Source organism: Rhipicephalus microplus, chromosome 3, assembly GCF_043290135.1.
Source record: "Rhipicephalus microplus isolate Deutch F79 chromosome 3, USDA_Rmic, whole genome shotgun sequence".
NCBI lineage: Eukaryota > Metazoa > Arthropoda > Arachnida > Ixodida > Ixodidae > Rhipicephalus > Rhipicephalus microplus.
The window spans coordinates 97948409-97968187 of NC_134702.1; the positions used below are offsets into that span (position 1 = coordinate 97948409).

At 45.6% G+C, this 19779-nt stretch overlaps 1 protein-coding gene across 1 annotated transcript in view; it reads right to left on the reverse strand.

Moving 5' to 3' along the window:
• LOC119172311 (uncharacterized) overlaps nucleotides 1–19779 on the reverse strand; it is a 139957-nt gene that overhangs the window by 40452 nt on the left and 79726 nt on the right. Inside the window, exons 9-12 of the mRNA XM_037423368.2 lie at nucleotides 19230–19337; nucleotides 13394–13589; nucleotides 10826–10952; nucleotides 10183–10357 (exon numbers count right to left, since the gene is read on the reverse strand). Coding sequence (XP_037279265.2) covers nucleotides 10183–10357; nucleotides 10826–10952; nucleotides 13394–13589; nucleotides 19230–19337 — 606 coding nt within the window. The remainder of the gene's footprint in view (nucleotides 1–10182; nucleotides 10358–10825; nucleotides 10953–13393; nucleotides 13590–19229; nucleotides 19338–19779) is intronic.

Consider the following 19779-nt stretch of genomic DNA (forward strand, 5'->3'; position numbering starts at 1 on the left):
CTCTGGCATGTTGCGGCACAAGCTCAATTAAGAGGTGATCAATGTCTTGGACTGCTAAACAGTGGGAGATGGTGGTGATTGAGCGATTAATTAGAAACGCCACCCGAGAGGGTGTAGGGGATGTGGGTGTAATAGAAGTATAGCCAGGTAAGGTTAGGGGGTTGGAGGGTTCTTGTAGGGCAAGGATATCGGGTCCCGCAGCGCAAGATAGCAGTTGGTGGACAACATGACGCTTCTGGCCAAAACCTCGGCAGTTCCACTGCCAGAGTGTCAGATTACGGTTTAGAGCTGCCATCATGAGAATTGAGAAGGGGCGTAGCCGCCGCGCAAGGTTGGGAGTCGTTAGTGACGTCAGGGAGTGGATTGTCTTGCCCTTCAGTTGCTTTGGGCTTCTTGCGTTTACTTGGGGTGAGATCCCGTTTTGCAAGGCATGTTGCGAACAAATTGAGCTGTGATTCAAGATTGTTGTAGCGGTCAGTTAATGTTTGAGCTAAAGCATCAAGACGATGATTAAGTGCTGCATTGTCTGTTGTTACACGGATTACCGCATCTTGGAGCGTTGTGCATTCCTGATTGATGCTGGTGATACCTTCCTGCAATTTTGCCTCAAAACGAGCAGTAAAAGACTCAAGCATGGTTGGAATATCGGCTAGTGAGCTGTGTGTTGAGGGACGCGGGGTAATGTCCTGATTTGTGTGCCGAGGAAATGCCGTGTCGATATCTAACTCAAGCGAATCAGAGCAGGATGTCGCGTTGACATGGCTGGGTGGGAAAGACATGCTAGAGGTGTTGGGTGGGTTGTGCGCAGGAGTTTGGGATGTAGTAGGAGTTGGGGTAGGTGGAGTGGCATGGCTTGTGGCGAGAGTACTTATCTGGGTCTCCAGCTTCGCGATGTGTTCTCGAAGGGCAGCGGCTTCAGCTCGGGCTGCTTGAGCTTCTGCTTTGGCTGCCGCTGCCTCCTCCCGAGACTTGGCCAGAGCGTCTTGCAGACTGGAAGTCACTGTTGATGATAGTGCGTTCTTGCAGGGCGAACGGGGAGGGCCCCAATCTTGTTTAAGCGGCTCGGTCCAGGCTTGCTTGGGTTGGCTGAGTTGGCTGGGCTGAGTGGGTCCCGCTGACAACTGGGGGAAGTTGTCCCCGTGTGGAACCGGTTCTTGTCGCTGCGTTTGAGGTTGCTTTGTCGTTTTGCGTGGCTGGTGAAGGTTGCGTCCTTTGCATGAACCAGTGCCGGTAAGATGAGGGCCCTCGCACAGAATGCACCTAGGCGTGCAAGGAGGTTCCTGGGGTGAGTGTTGGCTGCCACAGCGTGGGCAAAGATTAGTCTTGGGGCTTGGGCATACGTCGTGACGATGGCCCGGTAGTCTGCAGTTCGTACAAGCATCCGGACTTCCGCGGTATGGAGTACAGCGGTGAATGGCTCCCATGTATTTAATGGAATGTGGCACCTCATTGGCGTCGAAGGTGATGAGAATGGAGTGCGTCTTCCCCATTCGTCGGGCTGCGAGTATAGAGTATTCAGGATTCCGTTTGACCAGGTCTTCGTACAGCTGGGTTGGCGTCTCGTCGTCAAAGGCGTTTGAGATGACCCCTCTTGTAGCTCCTGGTGGGGGTGCCACGTAAGCCATGCAGGGGTAAGCATGGCCACCAATGGTGAGTGAAGTCAGTGTCTTTAGGAGCTCGGCTGCGGCGGAGTGTGTTGTAGCTGCCGTGAATGTATTATTAGTGGGGTGTATGCGCAGGCAGAAATCATCGGGCAGAGTGGTTTGAAGTGCGGCCTGCACTGCCTTCATGAGTCGAGGCGTTGGGACATCTAGGAGTCGCAGTTGACCTCGCGGACGAACAACGACGCGAATAGCGTTCGGTGGGAGTGGCGGCAGTTGCTTGCTGCGTTTTACAATGATGCGCGTCTCCTTGGTAGCAGGTGGTAGGTGGGTTGGCGTCTTGCCTCTTCCAGTTGCAGCTGCTTCGACGCGCATGGCGTTCGGGTTGGTCTCCTTGACGGTAGCGTTGGGTTGCGAAAGTGGTTTCTGTGAACAGGCTGGTCGAGACGCATAGGCTTTATAGAGAACTGGTGTCCAATTGCCTGCCTGGAGCTCTTCAGCGGAGATGGTGTGGCCCTCAACCGTTACTTCCATAATAACGGGAGGCGTTGCTGCCAGTGTCGACGAAGGAGCGGAGTCTCAGAGAGGCTTAGCTCGGATGCTCAGCGTCTCGGTTCATGAATTGTTGCACACAGAACGTCGGAGCTTGCCCGGAATGGGCGTCGTCTCTGTCTTCCTCAGACCCTTATGTCGCTGTTCGAACAGGCTAGTGACCGCAGGAAAGGTTGGTAAAGAGTAGCACGTACCGTTTGCCGGAGCCGACGTTGCAGGCATCCGCTCACGTTGGCCCCCTAGCGGCGAATCTCAAGTTTCTGGTGTGGTTGCTTGTTTCACAGTTTTACAGTATGTTTGAGGTAATAAACTAGCCATATTGCCTACAATGAGCGCGAAAGACAATCAGGCGAGCAGACACCGTGACGATGGTGTCTACTCGTATTGTATTCATACATCGTGTCATTCATTAATCATTCATATCTACTCGTATTGTACTCGTACATGTATTCATCCGCGACGACATGTCACGGATGAATACATGTCCTATAGGCTGAGGGGCTCTTTATAGCCTACACCGCGCTGAAGGAAACTCCTGAAACAGAGTATACATGCCCCGGCCATTCATAGGCGCAACTCCGCGTTTCCGACGTATTCAGCGTCTCTGAGGGATGCACCTAGTGCCCATGACGAACGCACCCAGTGTCTATGTGAGTGACTCCAGCACGCGCGTAACAATATATAAAGCCACCTTTTACACAGGTGTTTTTAGGGGCGAAGCTTCCTAATGCGGCACCCGTTCGTCCCTCGTAGTAGTACGTAAATACGCTTTGACCGGCAAGGTGGTGCCGGTGGGAGATTTCTCCTGTGCATTGTTGAACAATAAAAAATTCGCAGCGTGGTTCTCCTCTCTCTCATTCCCCATTAGCAGCCATTGGCATGTACTTTGAGTTCTATCTGACTAGAAAGGGTTGCTACGTTGTACTCGCTGGGCGTAACCTCCTTGGTTTTAGAAAGATTTAGCGAGCGTTGGGCCGCAGTGCCATGAATACAGTGAACTAGTATACACCGTGAACTCGAGGTGGTTAAAGGTGGGAAATAGATACGAAGCGCTAGCCGTAAGAAAGTGTGCGTGTGCCTCCTCTCGTTTAGTCCTTGGAATGTCCGCTGGATGGCGGTGCTTCTATATGGGGAATATATGATGAAAAGATGCAAGATGGTGGTACTTGGAGTGTTGACTATATATAGATGGACGAACGGACACACAGACAGACGCATAGACGGACGCATGAATGGACGCATGGACGCACGCAGGGGCGGGGGCATGGACGAACGCAGGGACGGACGCACGGATGGACGTACGGACGCACGAACAGACGCACGCAAGGACAGGCGGACGGATGCATGGACGGTCACACAGACGGACGCATGGATGGACGGAAGCAAGAACGAATGGACGGACGGATGCTTCGCCCCACTCTCCATCATTCACCCCGTGGATATGCTACCATTTTTTGTTTTCCACTGTTCGGTTACTCAGTTTCGGTTTCGTGTAGCGTGACGGACGCTGTACAGCTAGGCCATATAACCAAAAGTAGCTTTTCCCCTAAAACGTGCTTACACACATACACGAAGTTGGCAAATGTGCTATCTGCATACGCGAGCATCTGAAGAACACGCGTGATACCATCTGTGGTTCGCACATGCACGGCCCAGCCTAGAAACGACGTGTTCACAACGAAGGGTGAACTATTCAGAGTAGAGTACCGAATGTACTACACTGCTATTTCAGAAGAGCTAGGACTGTGTTTAGAGTACATTATGAATGGTTCAGAGCACTATACACACTCTTTTATGGGAGGGCCGTAAGCGACTGTCTCGGTCTGGAATGAAATACGGGTGTTTAGTTATGTGTGTTTAAAAAAGTGGATGTCTGACGTAGCCTGACTAAAAAATTCATTCGCATTTAAAAGTTATTAACAATTTAGTGTACTTGGTACTCTACTATGGGATAGCAAAAAGCCGTCCCGTGGCCCTCACATTTCATGAGGGGCGCATTGACGAAAATTACGCTGGGGATAAATCCCTAGTCATAACAGCGTTACCAACCGTAACGAGAACGTCGATTTCTACAATGAAATGCTGCTATCGATGCGTTCTGAAAAAGTGTTCACTGATTTCAATCATTTCATACTCAACTATGTGGGAGCAGGCAGCCATCACGATTAAGTAACGACCATATGTGTTTAGACAAAGTGGTGAACGATTTGGAGTAGTTAGTACTCTACTATGGGAGAGCTGAAAGCCATCCCGCGGGTCTCACACTTCACCATCGAACGAAACAGTCACCCGAGTTGCAAACGGTTGGCAGTGCTAACGTATGCCATACGTTTAACTTTAATTATACTGCAAAGCCTCCGCACTAGATCTGGTTATTTTTCGTAGTTCGGCCGCCTAACAAAGATATATTTATTGTCACTCACATAACAAGAGATACAGCAAAGTAACAAATTGACTTTTCACTTTACCCTTTAAACAAGCGTCTGCAAGATTTAAAAATAAAATGAATAAATGATATATGCGAGCAGTATATATTTTAGAGTTTGTCCAAGAAGCTTTCATTTGAACTCTTTGTAGTTGTCTAAGCGATCCGAAGAGCTTGGTTGTAGCTCTCCTAAGAACGTTCTCCTCGGGTGGAATATGACGTCGACCACTGTCTTCATAGCCGCGTCTACAACCGCTTTCGCAGCCGGACCCTGCGACCTCCGCGACTTTGGCGAGACGTTTTCACAATGCCAACGTTTCAGGTGTGTAGAGTTCTCCATGTCGAGGCCATAGGCATGCGAAAGAGAGATGCGACCACCACCTTTCATTACCTACGACCATAGAGTTTTATACAATAATATTTAGATGGGAATCTAGCGCTAGTGTCTACGCGGGCTCTTTCAGCAGAACATGTACCCTCATAGGAATAATGGGAAGTACCAGCTTCGGATTCGCTTCAGATGGATTACGTTCTTAAAATTCGCGACACTGCTTTTCCGAGTTTCTCAGATAAGCTCATATTTAATTTAAACTTGCTTCATTTATTTGTACGCAAACTTTATTGCAAAAAGTTTTTGTGAGCAGGCAGCAAAAGTCAAACCTGGGCAAATTCAACCGTCAGGGTATGCGTTGCTTTGCCACTGCGTTGCAAATTTGGCATAAAAATTCAATAAATTATTTTTTACAACACTTGAAAACAAACATGCTTGTTTTTCTCTAGAAAGTACGCATTATCCACTTATATAAATAACAGTACAGTATTAAGTAAGAAACGCCTAACATTTCGTATTCTGCGATGGTATAGGTGCGTCTGTAGTGTTCTGCCCCCAAAGAACCTCTGGTTTGTTGTGAAGTCGACTCGGCGGAACATGACGGTGCGTATACTTAGCTTCGTCATCGTTTTGCAGTCGATTCAAACCAAGTTTAGGCAGGACGCGTTCGTGAAAAAACATGATCTCGGTGCAATATCCTGCACTGGCATGAGACGATACATCTAGGCTCGGTGGTGAGTGGACGACGCTTCGTTTAAACTCTCAAATACGACTCGTAAAGCTCAAACGTTGCAGCAAATCAAGAGACCTAGCGGTCTCAGCATGTTTGAACAACAAAGGCGCTGCTTCAGTGCTTTCCACCCCACTTATCTACCACCGCTTCGCGAAGAACGAAACTGATACTGTAGAAAAAAGTTTTTAGACAGTTCGCTAGCTAACCCTATGCAATCCGATGCCTGTACTTCCCGTACATCCCATGGAGGTACACGATCGCAGTGACAGATTCCTCTCTACGTATTATTGTATGAAAGAAACTCTATGCCTAAGACACACCATCCAGCCCCAGGCACGACACTCCAGCAATCTAAAGAAAACAGTGTTGACCTCTGTAAAAGAGCACACGGTTGACGCCTGTCCGCACGCTAAAGCCGTTCACGCAGGTTAGCTTTTTGTAACTACAGCAACGCATTCGGAGCCCTCTTTTGTGATGGTTTATAATTTGAGGATCTTAAGATAACTACTTCTTACAGTGACAAATACCTGTTTCGTAGCAGCGGCATCTTTCAATCTGCTTTCACTCACTGGCATGGCGTCAGACATTAAACCCTTACGGGCAAATGTTGCCCACAAATGGTAACCAATGACAAAAACTAGTTTAGTAGTGAAATATCAGCTTTGAGTGGAGTGTTTCTCTTCAAATGTCTTCGGACAGTACGAAATCAAGAGCCGCGAACATTAATCGTTCATTTAGCGAAGGCGCTAACCCATAACTCGCGTTCTTTTGAGAGCACGGGCGACCAATGCAAGACGACCGCTTTCAGTGCTTCCACACAAGTTGAGGCAATGCCTTTCGTTTAATGTCCCCTGTAGCGAAACTCCACATACATTCGTCGCGCACAAGGCCATATGCGACTTGATATGAAGTACCCTTGCAGCGTAGAATCCGGTGTTTACTGCTCAAAAAGCCTGCTTGATGTAATTTCCGAGTTACGGATTTAGTATGACGCCTTTTTTTTAGTGGCAAGAGAATTGTTTTTCTTAAAGACAGTTATTTTGAGGCACTCTTTAGAGCGAAGCTGCTAGGTTCCCGTTGCGCTTAGCAGCGTTGCCATCGCCATTGCCACAGGTGGCGTAACCAATAGACGCGATAAAATAAATGACAGAAAGGTTCTCTGTATGGCAGTTGAGTAATTTACCACAGACCCAACGTTAATGCTTGAAACTAATTTGCAAAAAGACCCTATATGCGGTAGTCATTTATAAGGCTATAGGAATCGCGCTAACCTACGTATTATAGCGCGGCAGGGGACTAAAATAAGAAGCAGTCACCACGGAATACTAATTACGCAATGAGTGTTTCGTTTACTGATTTACACCCACTGCAAAATTCTCAGCCACAATTCTTTATCGTCATCAGTTGCATGCAGCAGCAACTAAATGCAAATAATACCTTACAGATGTGTGGCGGGTACTTCGTTTATACCGCCCGCCGCTGTGGCCGAGTGGCGAAGGTACTCGCTGCTGACCCGCAGGTCGCGAGATTGAATCCTGGCTGCGGCGGCTGCATTTTCGATGGAGGCGAAAATGATGTAGGCTCGTGTGCTCAGATTTTGGTGCCCGTTAAAGAATACCACGGGGTAGAAATTTCCGTGGCCCTCCACTACAACGCCTCTCAGACTCTTAAGGTGATTTTGGCACGTTAAATCCCACATATCAATGAATACTTAGCCTATACGAAGGAAAACGAATAATGGTGTTGCATGTGCAGTGCTGCTTCAAAATAATTATAATTTACGGGGAAATCGATACCTCGCGCAAAGCCAGAACTTCAAACTCAGTTGGTTTTGCCCAACACGGAGCTGAGCTCAGAATTTGAATTAAACAATATCGGAACACGCGGTGGGTTTCTTCTCTTTTCCTAGCACTTTTAGTCGAAAGCTTACGATTTTAAAAAAATCAAGAGATGAAATCATGCAAAATATACTACTGTCGAAAAACCTACCGTTCTGCTTCAACTTGAAAGTTATATTTGATGCAGGGGTTATCGGACCATAAGCTTACGTAAGATGAGCTAGCCGCAATGATAATTAGAAATAACCAAACAAGCTCAATGAAACAGACGTGCGTGTTCCTGTGATCCCCGTGCGGCATCGTTGTGACACCTGGCGGAACAGTTCTCAATCACGTTGTTTCCGCTACGCAGCCTCTGAGATCAGCTTCGACAGCGTGAAGCACAAAGTTAATCCAAGGAATAGACCAGACTAAGGAACGCCTATGTGTCACTAACAGACACCTATATCAAGGATTAGGGTCGATCCCAATATATTTCGGCATACATACGAATTTTCTTTAAAAAAACACACGTACGTTCGCGGACAATTTCACATTCATAAGTTCTTCATTTGATAAATAAAAAAAGAACAACGTGCCTACATGTCCCATTAGAAGTGTGTGTTTGTGATGATAGGGGTGTGCAGGTTCCTCCACCAGAAGAAAGGGGGATGGGGAGGTTGATCGCAGTGCTCCGCCCTACTTAGTCCATGTGCGCAGCAGATTTTTCACCCCCCCCTCCCTTTCAATGGTGAACAGGAGGGGGCAGCTCCCTTTCCCCTCTGCCCGCCTTGTGCGCAAGCGTATGTCCGTGATCGCTCGCTTATTATCCTCGATCGACGTGTGGCGGGCGTTTTAGACCGGCCCATGCTCCCCAGTATATTCACACGGGGCAAAAAATAACCATGGCGAAGTCGAGAATCTTCACGCATAACGGTGAAACAAACAGCACCTGTTGTGCTGTCACTGCGGAAACATGCGTTTCGTACGACGGATAAGGTTAATACGACACTTCAAAAAACAAGTAAAAGTAGCTCATTTATTTAGTAAGGTAAACTCTCGCGGATATTTGATGACAATGAACCCGCATAACTTTCAATCGGAGAAAGAAAACTTGATACCGCATTTTTTTCGTTATAATAATTCCCATTAATAAAAATTTAGGCTATAAAATATCTACTTCATCACTACGGTTCGCATTATGATTCATCAATGCGGTTGTCCCGGTTCTCACCATTATAAACAGCACCACGTGGCCCAATCAAGTGTTTATATCTAGATATGCACAGAAACACACTTGCGCCGGCGTGGGAACCGATAAACGCCGTAAACAGTCGTAACAATAAAAACGCAACTCAGTTGCGACAGGCAATAAATAACACGAGAAGATAAGTTAAGTCTTCTCTAGGAACTGAATGTCATCTGGACTCCTTATGGCAGCGGGTTCTTGTTGATGGGTTGAAGGCTACAATTCACGGGTAGAAGCTCTTTTACGAGGACCGTGGCTGGCACAGCCTATAGCTTCTGTCGCTTTTTCGCCATTAAACCCAACCCAACTATTTCTCGACGAGGGAGAATGCCGGAGGGTTCGTTGGCCTATAAAAGTATTCTGGCGTTATCACGCAGCCTCTCATTCGAAAGCCGTGGGACAGAACGGCTGAGGACCAGATTGGTGACCCGTTGTGTTGGCCCTATGTAATTACTCAGCATGCTAGTCAGTCCACACTGATGTTTCAAACACTTACGGATCATATCTTATCTCAGTCAGCTATTAATTACCCTGAGTGTTAATATACCGCAGAGATAGCTCAACAGGAGGTGCAGCGACTGCTCCAGGTTAGATAACCCTATGTTTTCAAGTCGAGTACTCCAAGAACATTTGAACAAAAAGAAGTGACGTTTCTTTTGCGTTCGCCACCGCTTCTTTTCATTGAATAAATGTCACACCTTTCCAAACCTACTGGCTGAGTAAGAAAGTTAAACAGAAAAAGCTGGCACCCCGTTCCATTTTGCGCGTTTATTACTTTTTTTGTCGTAATAAATTCGTTTTAACGCTTAATTTGGCCGCAGCTATCGCAACCGTAAAAGAGAGCATCGTTTTCGCAAGAGTGCTGCATCATTTTTTGCCAACGACACGGGCAAGTGCGTAGGCCAAACTTCGTCATGCAAACAAGTGCGTGATTGCAAACTCCTTCTTCGATTCAAAACCGTCAACTTTTTAGCCATATCATTCATTTCCCTTTGAAGCTACTATTTTGCCGTTTCTTAGGCATCTATTGCACGCATTCAGATTTGTGTTATAGGTACTCTGGAAACGTCATCTTATAACTTGCGGAACAATCACTCTATCGTGTCTATGCACTCTATAGGCCATAGCTGATTACATTACCGCTTTGTGACACCGGCATCGGCCATGAATAATGTTTGGCATCCTCAAGTTCAAACACTCGTTTTTTATCGCTAGATCATACTTTCGGTTACGACTAATAACAACAAAAAAACAAAGCCGATCACGTACAGTATAGCATGATGCTAACTTAACCATATCTCTCGTTAAATTCGATGCATCTAGGCGTGCTGTACATAAAGTTTCCAGTACGGAATCTCCAATCGACCACACATCTAGAGTGCGGCATCTAAAGGGGTAATGCTTGTTACGTTCCGCTAGCGCTTTCAGACGGTGACGCTTCGGGGCCTCGAATGAGGTCATCGGGTGTGCGTACAGCCAAGTCCTGGACGTAGTCGTCGATCGTCGAGCCCCTGGGTCGGTTGACGGCGGCCTCCCTACGCAGCTGGGCGATCCTGTTGGCGGTTGCCTCTAGCTGTGAGCTCACCAGGGCCGACAGTCGCCGGTGCTGGCTCAGCTGGTCCAGGTACATCGGCGACGAGTTTTCCAGCCTGCACGAGCGCCAAGAGGGACAGAGAAATAAACAAATGAGACGTCAGAATATTTGATTTGCAATACAGACGCTGAAATGTCCGCTTCGAGTTTCAAGTGATCGGGTTGTCTGCCTGTCTTTCTTCGAGATCATGATTTAGTTCTCCCTTTCTCTCTGACTGTCCTGTTTGGACGAGCCCGCTGACCAGTTCTTCCAAGTCGAACTGTACTTTCCCAAACTGCGAGGAAACACAAATTGCAGGAAGGTTTCGCATTGTCCGACACCGATTCTGCAACTACAAGTGCGCGAAGTTCCTAATCTAGTGCGATGAAAACACGAAATCTCGAATTCGTAAAAGAAAAAAAAATTGGTCCTATATTTCCCTCCCCCCCCCCAAAAAAAAAACTGTGGTCAGTCGTATTAAAAGCATAGTTTGGAAAAGGTACGGCGCGCAACTCAGTACACGTCACATCAAGCCACACCGTACCTGATTCCCTTGTAAGGAGACGAGCTGGACAAGGATTGCTGGCCGCCGTCAGGTGTCTGGACCTCCTTGTCAGCCCTCCCGAGGACATCGACCATGAGTAGACTACTGTCGCAGCTTTCCTGGAGAACTATTGAAAGCAGATTGCACGTCTACAAATACAAGCACTGAAATGCTTATTAAATGCTAATAGGTCTACACGAGTACTGTACTCACGGACAACCTTTGTCGGCAATGAAGGGACAGCTAGGGACACGGAGCTTCTGCCTATGTACCACTACGCGCAGTAGTCCGGTTTGGCGCGCGTATTGTATCGCTATGAAAAGTGGTCGCTTCGTGCAATCAGCGATGCATTTAAGGTACATTTCTGATAATTAAAAGGCACATTTCTGATATCCCACGCAGAGAAAACGGATGCAGTTGCGTGACTACATTCATTAGCGGCAGGAAACACGCGATTTGGCTCTGTAGCCCCCACTTAATTGCCAGAAAAAAATTGTCCGTGAATATAGCATCGAAGAAGTTCGTACATACGTCGTCAGCCAGTTCATTGCGTGAAAACAGAAAATAATGAATCCGGGCAGCAGCGCGAAAGTACCTCACTTGACGACCGTGATGTCGCAACGCTGTCGAGCACATCACCCGCAGAAAAAAAAAGCATGCATTTCGTGCTGCCTCATTCTCCAGCGCCTCTCCTGATGTGATCTTACGGCACCTTCCATACTGAACGATGGATTACTGAAAACATGGGTACTGTCTTGCTGCCTTGCTGTTGGTGGCTACTTTGCACCAAGCTGACTAATTTACGACCCCGCCTGGCACCGAAAATTCCAGCTTTGCGTCGTAAAGTAGCCAATCTTTTACTTATTTGCAGGTAATATACCCTCCTTCTAAGCATCTTGTTCTTGTCCTGTCAAACGACGTGCGTAGCGTCCTTCCGTATACATTGGCAGAATAAAGGCACCAAAGCAACTCGCCGCAGGCGTGCAAAGACGGAGTCATGAAGTTGCTTGACGATGAAGCTGTTTGAGATGAAGTTGTTGTCTGATATATTCCAATATCGCTCTGTATCTCGCAAGAAATCTATCTATTACGTATAAACTATAGGCAAGTGCACTGCATTTATTATAATTTATTCACTCATTCGCAACCTATTTGTGACTTAAAAATCAAACTAGGGGGGGGGGGGAGACACTGCGCGTTTATTTCTTTGATCTTGATTATTCAAAACTGTAATATCCAGTGTTTAATGATAACAATTGCGCTCATGATACTGCTTCTGTTCTATTTGGTTTCTAGGGGGACAAACAACAACGGTGTGGCTACTTCGGCTGCGTTTAGCTTGAATTCTGGCTCCTTCGAATACCCACTCAACGGCAATCGTGGGCCTGCCCACCCGTCCATTACCCTTAACCTCCAGGCCACGGCGTGTGAAAGAGAGTGGTGAATAGGGTCAGTTGGTACATAGAGAGCTCCGTTATGGGTGTGTCCATGCTGCGGAAATGACACGTGAGCATAATGTGAACGCGTCAGTTTGTGCATTTTCAACTACCGAACTGTTAACCGCAGACGCACAGTGTTCATGCAGCTACCGATACATGCACAACGTTCTCTGTTCGTGTTGCCTAAGCACGAAATGACGTCGGCAGGCATCCGGTGTTCACTACAGTCATTACGTGAGCACGAAAATATAAAATGACGGACGCCACTTGTGCTGTAGAACGGAACCCCCCAATAATGTGTAGACATTTTCCAGATGTAGGTATAGTCACAAGTACAAAACGTATTTTCCCTGTACCAACCATAAAAGAAGCACAGTTATCTGCACTACAAACATGGAGAGCGTTTCTTTTCTATAACTTACGGAGGGGCGTTTCTAGAACTAGAGAACCCGCCTTTACTCCCGACTATTTAGCCTGATGCATATACTCGAGAGCTGTTTGCTTGCAAAACATTGGACTCATGGGTATGCGCGGGGTGGTAAGAGACCTTATAGACTAAAGGGGAACAACAATTCTGCTGCATACGTTTGCTATGTCGGACATTTCAGGTCTTTGGCCAATGTGTAAGGTTGAAGTGTGGCAGCTTGGGGTAGTTAGTATGACATGATGATAGTTATAGCGCGAGAACAGAACGACGACAACGAGACAAGAAGGACACGAAGGTGCTCGTGTCCTTCGTGTCCTTCTTGTCTCTGGGTCATCGTTCCGTTCTCGCGCTATAACTATCGTAAGGTTGAAGCTACAGTAACTTGACCATGGATTCCTGATGTTGCATTGAAAAAGCTGTTTACTTCTCACCTTGGTCCTGAAAAACCGGAGACCAACGCCAGACATTCATGACGAGCTATCGCGTCATTTTCATTTTCGCATCCAATGCGGTGCTCTTTTTTTTTCTGTAGTTCACCAGCTCGGGGAGGGGGGCGTTGAAGGAGAGACACTGCGCTAGAACGTCACCCACCCCCTCCAGTAGAAAACCCCGCGCACGAGTGGACCAAAGTTCTTTCGGGGGCCGCTTGTAATTATGTAACGCGCCTGTAAAATGTTCTGTATAGTGCAACGCCAAACCCACCGAGCATCTGCTCCCGCAGCCTGTTGGCCTCCTGCCTCTGAGCGGCCAGCGTGTCCTCGGTGTCGTCCAGGTCTTCCTTGAGCTGCTGCAGCAGGAGCTGCTGCTGCTGCACCGTCTCCTGCCACGCGGTCAGTTCGTCCCGAAGGCGGGCCTCGCGAGCACTCTGCTCCCGCCGCTCGGCGTCCATGGCACGGAGCTGAGACACGAGAAGGGAAATAGGCAACGTTCACACAGCGAGGGATTGAATCACCACGGGAGCCACGATCAAAGTATGCCTGTAATTCTGCTTACCAGAATCACCCATGCTAGCCTGTGCAAACCATCCGATGACAAAGAGACGACATAATATTCTCAGCGAAACATTTGTTTGTGTACTGCAAGCACTTTTGACATCTATCTATCTATCTATCTATCTATCTATCTATCTATCTATCTATCTATCTATCTATCTATCTATCTATCTATCTATCTATCTATCTATCTATCTATCTATCTATCTATCTATCTATCTATCTATCTATCTATCTATCTTTCTTTCTATCTAATCTGCCAGTCTATCTATCTATCTATCTATCTATCTATCTATCTATCTATCTATCTATCTATCTATCTATCTATCTATCTATCTATCTATCTATCTATCTATCTATCTATCTATCTATCTTTCTTTCTTTCTATCTAATCTGCCAGTCTATCTATCTATCTATCTATCTATCTATCTATCTATCTATCTATCTAATCTGCCAGTCTATCTATCTATCTATCTATCTATCTATCTATCTATCTATCTATCTATCTATCTATCTATCTATCTATCTATCTATCTATCTATCTATCTATCTATCTATCTATCTATCTATCTATCTATCTATCTATCTATCTATCTATCTGTCTATCTATCTATCTATCTATCTATCTATATATATATCTATCTATCTATCTATCTATCCACTTACGTCTGAGTGTTCTCGTGATCACCCTCTTAGCTTGCCATGAACTAAAATTAGTATGAAAGTGAATGATGATTTTTTTATTTATTTATTTCAAATACCCTCAGGGTACAAACGTACATTGAAGAGGGGAGGGGCAAAGAAAGTTAACACGTAATAATAACTTGGTTATAGTTTTAAAAATACAGAAATGAATTATCACGATGACACTTTAAACAAATATCAGTTACAAGAACAAAGGCCAATGAACCAAAATGAATAACACAGGAATCAAAACACTGGACTGTCCTGGAAGAATTACAAGATTTTATCATTGGATGCACTGCCAAAAGAGATATAATGAAAAAAAAAAAAAAAACACATAATGTACAAAAAGTAGCCACTCGCAAAACTAGAATACGAGAAGCATAGCAACAAAAGGGAAACATATAAAAAAAGAAAAAAATTAAAGGTATGAAACAAACACTGAACGATGTTAACTCGAAATGAAACTTCGAAGTGCGATTTTGAAATTATTGGTGTTAGTTATGCTTGTGAGTGATGCAGGCAGATTGTTCCAGTCTCTGGTCGTTGTGGGGAGAAATGAGTGTGAAAAGCCGACGGTGTTGCTGTGTGGAATGTTTACCTTTTGGCGATGGTCGATGCGGGATGAAATGTACGGCGGTGGCTGAAGAAGCATAGAATGTAAATATGAATTGTGGTAGTAGATTTTATGGAAAAGATAGAGTCGAGATAGTTTTCGGCGATGTGATAGCAATGGAAGGTGTAGAATGTCTTTCATGTTAGTAACACTCGCAGTTCTTTGGTAATTGTTTAAAATGAAACGGACTGAGCGATTTTGTATTTTTTCTAGTAATTTTATGTGGTTCTGATATCCGGTGTCCCATACTGACGATGCATACTCAAGCTTCGGACGAATGAAAGTTGTGTACAGTAGTAGTTTTAATGAAGATGGCGCTTGAGGAAACTTCCGGCGAAAATATCCTAATGTGCTAGTGGCCTTGGTGGCTATGTAATCAATATGAGTTTTCCATGAAAGGTTATTGGTAATATGGACACCCAAGTATTTGTACGATGTTACGCATTCTAGTGGGATGTTATTAAGTGTGTAAGTAGGGGAAGTCACTTCAGCACTGGAAATCCTCATACTTTTGCATTTTCTAACGTTTAATTCCATACGCCATAATTGACACCATTTAGTTATGTTATTAAGATCTTCCTGAATTAGTGAAATGTCTGCGGCATCCGTCACCTTTCTATACAAGGCGCAGTCATCTGCAAACAGGCATATTTTCGAAGAGACATTAGTAGGCAAATCATTAATATAGATTAGGAATAATAAGGGACCAAGCACAGACCCTTGCGGGACACCAGAATCAACAGGAATCAATGAGGAGTTAACGTCGTTAGCGGCTACAAACTGAACACGTGATGTTAGAAAGGCGCGAATCCAATTAATTACAGCTGTGTCGATGTTTAGAACGCTTAGTTTATGAAGTAGCAGTGCATGGTTCACTTTGTCGAATGCTTTAGAGAAGTCGAGAAATATACAATCTGTTAAAAAACCGCCATCTAGATTAGAGTGGAGAAAATGAGTGAAGGCTATGAGCTGAGTGTCACAGGAAAAGTTTTTGCGAAATCCATGCTGCGAAGCTGTGAAGAAGTTGTTATGTTCGAGAAAATTAACCAGATGTGTGTAAATTATATGCTCCATAACTTTGCAAGGCACTGATGTAAGAGAAATCGGTCTATAATTTTGTGGGTCATGGGATGGTCCTGATTTGTAAATAGGGATGACTCTGCCAGTTTTCCAGTCAAACGGTAAGGTACCCGAGTTGTAAGATTGCGAGTAAATATGTTCTAGTATGATTGAGCAATATTCGGCAGTGTTTTTTAAAAAGATTGCATTGATTTCGTCTACCCCGCATGATGCTTTAGATTTTAGTTTCTGAATGATGCTTTTGATACCAGTGGAGTTGAAGATTATGGGATGCATTGAGTGGTATTGAGTAGGATGGATCTCAGGCATCGGACCGGGAAGGTTAGGTGATGAGAATGACGAAGCGAAAGTTTCATTGAGCAGAGTAGAACACATATGCTCCGGTACAGGGCCCCCAGAACTTGTCAGCAGTGATATACCATTTTTATGAGCATTTCCCCGGATAATCTCCCAAAAGCGTTTTGGGTTAGCCTGTATTAAGTTTGGAAGCGTGGATTTAAGGAAGGAGACTTTGGCTGATTTTAGTGCTATGAGATATGAGCTTGCAGCGTTTTTGTATGTTAGCCAATGAGACGGTGTTGAGTGAAGTTTAGCTGTGCGGAATAAACGTTTTTTCTTATTGGATAATCGATTCAAATATGTACTATACCATGGTGATTTATTGTTAGCGTAAACAGTCCGAAGGGGGACATATTTGGTTATTAGCTCACCGATTTTATTTTTTAAAATGAACCAGTTAGTTTCGACGGAGCGTTCTAGATAACTAGGTAAAAAAGTGGCCAGAAACAGGCACAGTTCATTGTTGATGGCCTCATAATTAGCTTTTTTATAATTTCGAATCTTTTTCCGCTGTCGCTTTATCTTTTGATGAGGTGTTGTAATCGTGAAGAGCAAGATGTCGTGATCGCTCAGCCCTGGCATGTGTGTTACTGTAGAAACTTTATCAGTTGATGTCGTTAGAATCAGATCAAGGAGTGATGATTTGTTTTTTGTTACACGTGTTGGAAGTTTGACTATCTGGGATAAGCCGAAGTCAGAGCAAACTGAAACGAACCGATTGGCTTCAGCCGTTGAGGGGTTAGAAAAAGGGATCGAATGAGACCAGATGATGTCAGGAAAATTAAAATCACATTTGAGGAATATGACGTGCTGGTTAAGACATGAATAATGTCACAAACCCGTCGCGTACATCGTAAACACTTTCAGCCAAACAGAGCCATATACCCGCGGGTGGGTATGTGCCACTTATATGCGGGTATGAGAAACAAATGATTGATATGTGGCGTTTAACGTCCCAAAAGCACCATATGATTATGAGAGACGCCGTAGTCGAGGGCTCCGGAAATTTTGACCACCCAGGGTTCTTTAACGTGCACCTAAATCTGAGCACACGGGCCTACAGCATTTTCGCCTCCATCGAAAATGCAGCCGCCGCGGCCGGGATTCGACCCCACGACGTGCGGGTCAGCAGCCGAGTACTTTAGCCACTATAGACCACCGCGGCGGGGCGCCCAAGTGATTCACGCTAAGTATCTACCCAGGACTGACGAGAACACACATGGGTAACTTTAATCCGAGAGTGTTAGGAAAAAGCTCACATCGGAACCGATGACCCAACGATTGCAAAGAATAAATGTCAGGGCCCCATCATTTCCACCCACCACAGCATACTGCGTGGCAATGAAACATTCTTCCACAGAGCCATGGCAGGTGTCGGAACTATTTTTCAAAATGACACCAGTGTTCATAAGGCGTGAATGGTGGTTGCAGAGCAGAATATCCAATTTTATAGACGTTACATATGTACGCCTATAATAAACCCGTCAAGTCGGGTTGACGTCAACTGTGGTTAGGTGCCATCCACTGAAGTAGATTCATGAGCAGGGTCCAGGGCTACCATTCTCGCGAGAACCAGCGCTTCATATCTACTTACCGCTTCTGGTGTTGCTAATACTCGTGTTCCTGTTCGCATCGTTGCGCAAGTGCGAACAACTGGTTATATAAACACCTGCAATTGTTCAACATATGTCTAAGTGCAACACTTGTACACATATTTAGCGTTATTTCATAACGTGTCGCTCAGTAAAAGAATTACAACACGGTCACCTTCCCTCCGCATTCTTAGCACATCGTCGATTCCCACAGTACGTGGGATCTGCCAAATATTTTTACAAATTCGGTCTCGGGGGCGGGGGGGGGGGGGGGGTGTCTTCCATGCCAAGTCAGGATGTGGTTACGAGGCACGCCGCAGTCGACAACTTGGAAATTAATGTGACCAGCTGGTGTGTTTTTTATTGTCCTAAAAAGACCAGGACATACATCCCTGCGACGCCACAATCTCTTCAGGACACCATATTTATGATTTCGAATAAGCTAAATACTCCGACAGCCCAAACTGCCCTGAAACTGCTGGAGGTTTTCAATCCAGTGTTTTCAGCGTTTTACTAGTCCCCACGCATAACCCACGACCGCAATTTCCCAGTCGCCTGTCTGAACGATGCAGTCATATTTGTCAGAGCAGCTCTGGCCTCAGTGACTGACTGAATTTACTCCGTACGTGCTCTCCTTGTACTCTCCTGTATTTCTTTTCTTAATTTCCATTCCCTTATCCCCGGAGCAGGGTAGCAAACCGGACGCTAACCTGCCTGCCTTTCTTCTTCTTGTGTTCTCTCTCTCTTTCTCTCTCAGCGCTTCAGCATTTTAACCACACTGAAATGCGGTTGCCATGAAACAAGCACATGCTCTCCTGCTTGGCAGAGAAACATCACAGCCAACGAGTCCGTCTGTACGAGAAACCAGGGCCACATCAATGTTGCTCTGGTTTCACGTACAGACGGAATTATTGTGGGGGAGAGGGGTCTCAGGAGGTTTTGATCTACCCCAAAATTTTTTGTGATTTAACTTTTCGCGTAATAGTAAAGTATTTACACGTGTTTACATCTACCACTAGCTGCCAAAAGTTAGCCGTTCTACAAATAAACACCTCCCGCAAAAAAAAAATTCTGGTACGGCCCTACGTTAAACCAGGACTTACACCTGCCTGCCTGCGTTACCTGTACTTTAACAGCCCGGTCGAATTTTTCGTTCTCTTTCTCTCTCTCCAAATCCAATCAGACAGAAATGCATACAAGCACGCGGAAACTTCCGCAACACTTTCTGAGCTTACCTGTGTCCTCATGAGTGACTCGGAGAGCTGCATCGCTTCTAGTTTTTCGACAAGTTCACAGGCAGCCTTCATGTCCTGACGACGGACCTCCTCTTGCTCGTTCATGGCCTGAGAAGCACAGCAGTAGATTTCTGTTACGTATGTAGGCGAGAATACAAATCTGAACATTATTTTAGTGTCGACAGCAACAGCAAGCCCCGTACAGCATGGCGCTCAATTACGTGTTACGCCACTATATATACGCTGGCAAGTCACTAAACGCAAGATGCACAGTCACATCGAATAACCTAAGCTCGACCATCTGAGTGTTGGCTATGAGTGCGAGTAGTTTCCCAAAGATTGTTGTCGACTAGGGCATGCTATAAAACGCCATTGCGACTCGAGGCATGTCATCCTGACATGAAACAGCGAGACAATCCTGCTGTGCTAAAACGTTCAACGCGCGACCATCAACTTCTAGAATGCATGCCCGCAAAACAAAGCCACAAAATGCTGATTTCCCCATCTATTGTTAAACCTCTAGAAGTAATCTGACTTTGGCTCATGCAGT